Here is a 5,010-nt window from a genome sequence, read left to right as displayed (position 1 = left end):
GAGCTCTCTATTGTCAAAAAAACATGAGGTGCACAGCTGCCAAGACTATATTTACACATAAATGTGCATTAACGAGATTAAAAATGAGCAGTATTCTCAATAATGAGAGGACAGAACCAGCAACTTTAACCAAATGTGTGCATTTGCGAATGCAAATATAAAGTTACTGCTTTATAACAGTATCTGCAATATCATTTATATATTTGATAATTAGCTATTGAAATACAATTGATTTGAAAAATATAGAAGTTCTCAAAGTTCTTACAGATATATAAATCTAATACTGTTTATTCAGTTATTTTAAATGTTGAGGCAGTAGGCAAAGTGCTCATTTCTCGGTTGTCCCACTAAAACGCATTAATTGTTAATATCTCTTGCGCACTACTTCCTGATCTCACATATCCACTGAATCTTCCGTCGTCATGGCAGCCTTGTCGTCACTGTTGTTATGGCGACACTCGCCTTGCTGCATTTGCCAATGAGTCTGTTCTGTGCTGCGTCCCCACGTGGCTGCCCCTCCCATCCCGCCAGCTCTCCTTTCTACTGCCCTGAATGTTTATAAAGCTTATCCCTATATGGCCTGCAGTCTCACAGTGCAGCTGCCAGAAACAGATGCTGTCAACTCTGCAGTGAGCATCTTTGTCAACACCACCATCAAAGCTGTTTTAATATAAACAGCTCAGTTCCAACAATCTTGTGTAAAGCCCCCACTCATGCTCAGTTCACACATTGAGTCCCCTGGTTAGTTTTTCAAGAATTTTGCAATAAAAAAGCCTATAGTGTCTGTATTGGCTCTGTGGGGAAGCGCTGTATTCGGCGGAGTTTGCTCCCAGCTCAACTCTGGGCTGAACCTCTGGAGAAGGCACAGTTGATCAGGGGACAGACCGGCTCCAGGCATGCCCTCTGTGCCTATATGAGGCTCCTGAAACCAAGCAAACAAACAACCAAATAAGTACAGCAAAAAGACATATTTACAATCACATGTTTACACTTTCTATTTATAGCCGTTTGAATGTTTTACCTGAGGCTCAAGAGTAAGACATGGGAAAGTTTTGAGTGCCCATGCAACTTGCTCCTCATTCTCAGCTAGAGTCAAGGTACAAGTGCTGTATACCAACACACCGCCTTTCTTCAATAAACGCACTGCCTGTAATTACACAAAAATATACAAAATACTGTAAGCATTGTGGACACAGTAGCTTGTCTATGCATGTTCAATACAAGCCATCCAACAATTTCCTAGGACATTACATTACAGAGGATAACATTGAGGGGAGCCAGATAGTGCAAAATGTTACCAATATAGTTACCGATATAGTTAATGTTGAAAAGGAATACTTAATTATTTTTATTGGATAGTTATTACCACAGCAATAACTATTATTCCTGGTGTCTGCATAGAACAACACAGACAATACTGGTTGCAAATTGGATTAACCTCACACTATTTTCACATTGTGAGCTATAATATTCAAAATCTGTTAAAAGTCAAGTGTGTAACTTTTCTGGTAGAGGGTCCGCAACATGTTGGAGATGTTAGTGCAAGTTACGGGTCAGATCCGGGGAGAGGTGACTTCGCTCAAAGTCAGAAATAAATACAATTCAGTTGGTTATTTTTTGTTTGTTTTTTAAAGGAAGGATCAATTTCATTCCTTACTGAGGAATATTCCAGGCAAAGTAATAACCTCTCCATGGAGACGGTACATGATGTACCCCCACCAGAAATGTTACATAGTGCATCTTTAAGACCATAGAAAAATCAAAAAGCAAGAAGACTGAAGCCATCCTAGAAATGGGAAATAAGCAATAACTTGCTTGCACTGCCATCTAGTGACGAAAATGTTCTATTGGAATGACATTGTGAAGTGAGATGTTGATATATTTAAGATATGTAATCATCCAAGTATAACCTACAGAGTGAATCAATTTGCGTTGAAGTGGCTGATAGGAGCAGATCTCCTTCAGGCTCCATGTGCTGGCCATGTTGGGTCTTTGTCCAAGTCCACTACAAGGAGCGTCCAGTAAAACACGGTCAAAGCTCTCAGGAAGAAATGGAGGGCCTGTTGAAAGAATCATATTACAATGTGTTAATAATTAGTAATAGCTGGATGTCTAAAACTAACCCGTAAAATGTAAACAATAGTTAAATTACACAGAGAAATGTATTTGAAAATAAAACATAATAAAATAACTATTGGCAAAGTCAAAATTAAAATACATTTTTCTACTTTAAGCTGCATTCATGAAAATATTATTATTGAAAAGAACATAATTCCTACTGTACCTTCAGCTACGCTCAGTTTTCCAGTGTCACTGCTCACTGCTTTCTGACTGTCAAAGCAAAACACTTTGATCGACTCCAGATGCAGCATCTGGGCATTTTGACGAATACGATCAATCTTGTTTCGGATTTTGTCAAGTGCCACAACATCACCCTGTGTGTGTGAAAGACACGTTATCGATTGACACACAAATATCAGATCATGTATTTGTACTAGACGGCTTTCAATCAGGGTTGTCAAAAGTCTCAAAAATAAGATACTAATCAACACTAAAACTAGTTAAAAAATAGACTAATTTAAACAAGTATTGATTAATAAATAAATAAAAATACAAACAGGACAAATGTGACCTTTCCTGAACAGATTTAGAATGATCTTGAGCTTGATGAGCTCTAGTATAAGACTACATGTTAACATAAAGAAAGTAATCTTTTGGGTTGGTCTACAGTATTGTCTGAACAATAGACCAATAGTTATTATTGTTGAACCAAAAACGGTGGCAAGGAGACAATTCCTTAGTATCGAAATAGCGTTTGTACTTTTAGTATTGTGACAACACAACCATCAATAGACACAAGGCTGAACTGAAAGCAAACATGAATCACATGCGTCATGGCACCTGGTCCTTCATGAGGGAGGCGATGTGGCAGGTCTTTCCTCCTGGGGCTGCGCACATATCCAGAACACGCTCTCCAGGACGAGGCCCAAGGACATGTCCCACAACCACAGACGGGAGATTCTGTCGTGGACAATAAATAACAAATATATTATACAAATATATTGTACCATTTCATCATTATAAACAATGCAATTTATATTTCACCTGTAGGAATACAAGGCTGGGTAGAACACCATCAAAAGAAGGACTTTGATAAATTGGCTCTGTCATACGAACTGCAACGCCTCTGGATAAATAAGAAAATAAATAATAATTACATGAAGTCAAGTACATTTGTTCACAAATTCATCAAGACAAAACATAATCAAGATATAAATAAACTCACTTTAATGGTTCATTTGTACAAAATATTGTTGAGCGATCCATTTCAGCCACACCATTTCCCACAAACACTTTCTGTCCTTGGAAGCTTGTGGCTCCTCGAGTGCACTTTCCATCAATATCAGAAAATACAGAGACGATATCTCCAGCCTTCATGACTGAAATAGATGGACCAGTTAGATGTCTTAATATATTTAAGTGTAAACTGTCTTACTTTTTGGGCTGGCAACAATCCCAGGGGCAAAAACATGAGCTCCTCTCAGAACAGCACTGCCACACTGAGCACCCACAACCACCTCCGACTGGAGAGGCTCAACAGCTCTGCAAACACAACAAATAACATGAGCTCTTCACATTGTTTGGCTAGTTTGAATCTGGCATTCCTTGCATACCGTGGTCCATCCACAGGAAGGAGCAGCACATCTGGAATGCATGGGTGAGGAACGATCTCCATGGAGACTCCAGATGATGAGCCATGCAGATGCTGCGTTGAAGAAACCACAGACTTAGACGATCCTTTACCACTTTACACTTGTAAAACATTTGCTTTTACCTTATTCAGTTCTTGTCCTAGTCTAAGTCTAATCTCCTCCAGGGGGGCCAGGTGAGTGCTGGCCCTTACACATGTGTGTGAAGGAGGGTGGGAGAGACATGTGAGCAGCTTCTCAAAGCGCAGTTCTGCTTCATGGAGCCCAACAACAGCCAACAACTGTGACAATAGTTTAGTATTAGTATAAACCAGTAATAAGAAGAGACAGTTGGCCGTGAGTGGGAATATGTACCTCTTTGTTTAGGAATACGCTCCTGAGGTAATCAATGACTTCAGCTCTAAGAGAAATTCTTGGGAAAGCTGGCATTTTATCTTAATCCTGAAAACATCAGCTGTAATAAATATACAGCGATTTCTCTGTGAATTATCTCGATATTATTTCACCACGCAGACTTAATCTAACAATCTAATAATACATAAAATAAGACCCACGTTGTGCGAAATCTTCTTTGGGGTTGTTGTTGTGGGAGACGCTTCCTTGTACGTCACTGATCATGTGATTGAAGTTTAATATTGTATTTCCAGAAATATGTCTGGGTCCAATTGCAAATACTACTGCGTTTTGAGATAATTAAAACTAAATGCACTTAGTATTCATTATTGCTAGAAAGAAATAGCAAGTTTGTTTTGGTCGGTCTTTGAAACGAGCCAACGACGTCATCACGTAACCGGAAGTTAGTTTGGCTGGGGAGCTTTTTTCACTGAAGCACCAACACCTAACGGGCTGATCCTATCCTAAAGGCGGTATGGACGATTTTTCGGCGATTTGAGAACGCAGGCGGAAGTGCGCACTCCCCCGCGCGGACTGATACAACACACACGTGCGTTTGTTTATTAGCGCAACAGAGCGCATCGCATCCCTCGTCTCCTGTAGATTTCTGTCCACTTCTGCGTCAGCTCGAACTGTCTTTCTCCGTCTTCATTTTGCCCCGTACACTGAGGGAACTATATTATGATAGATCCATGCGCTTAGGCACGCGGAAACTTGGGGACGAACCGCACGCGGCTGCAGGTGAGCGGTAGGTGCGTTTTATGATTGATACGTGGCAGGACAAATGATTTACCCACGCCACGAGGAAATATGATACAAAATTTGCTGAAAAAAATCGTCCATACCACCTTTAACATTCAGGTCCTCGAGCAGACAAGACTTGGTAATAGAAGTATATGAAAATGGT

General features: G+C 40.0%; 1 protein-coding gene across 1 annotated transcript; it reads right to left on the bottom strand.

Moving 5' to 3' along the window:
- Positions 1-403: 403 nt before the first annotated feature.
- On the bottom strand, positions 404-4,258 carry nsun6 (NOP2/Sun RNA methyltransferase 6). The gene is made up of 11 exons (XM_072450981.1): positions 4,065-4,258; positions 3,836-3,991; positions 3,675-3,766; positions 3,497-3,603; positions 3,287-3,440; positions 3,106-3,187; positions 2,902-3,021; positions 2,285-2,435; positions 1,915-2,060; positions 1,022-1,147; positions 404-922 (listed from the first exon to the last, which is right to left on the bottom strand). Exons 1-11 carry the CDS (start codon positions 4,137-4,139, stop codon positions 743-745), a joined length of 1,389 nt encoding a protein of 462 aa, XP_072307082.1. The 5' UTR covers positions 4,140-4,258; the 3' UTR covers positions 404-742.
- Positions 4,259-5,010: the final 752 nt, after the last annotated feature.

The sequence above is a fragment of the Eucyclogobius newberryi genome, unplaced genomic scaffold, assembly GCF_026437365.1.
Source record: "Eucyclogobius newberryi isolate DKJ021-1_F unplaced genomic scaffold, fEucNew1.0.hap1 SCAF_18, whole genome shotgun sequence".
Taxonomy (NCBI): Eukaryota; Metazoa; Chordata; class Actinopteri; order Gobiiformes; family Gobiidae; genus Eucyclogobius; species Eucyclogobius newberryi.
The sequence above is the reverse complement of the archived record's forward strand: the minus strand, read 5'-3'. Positions and strand labels throughout refer to the sequence as shown.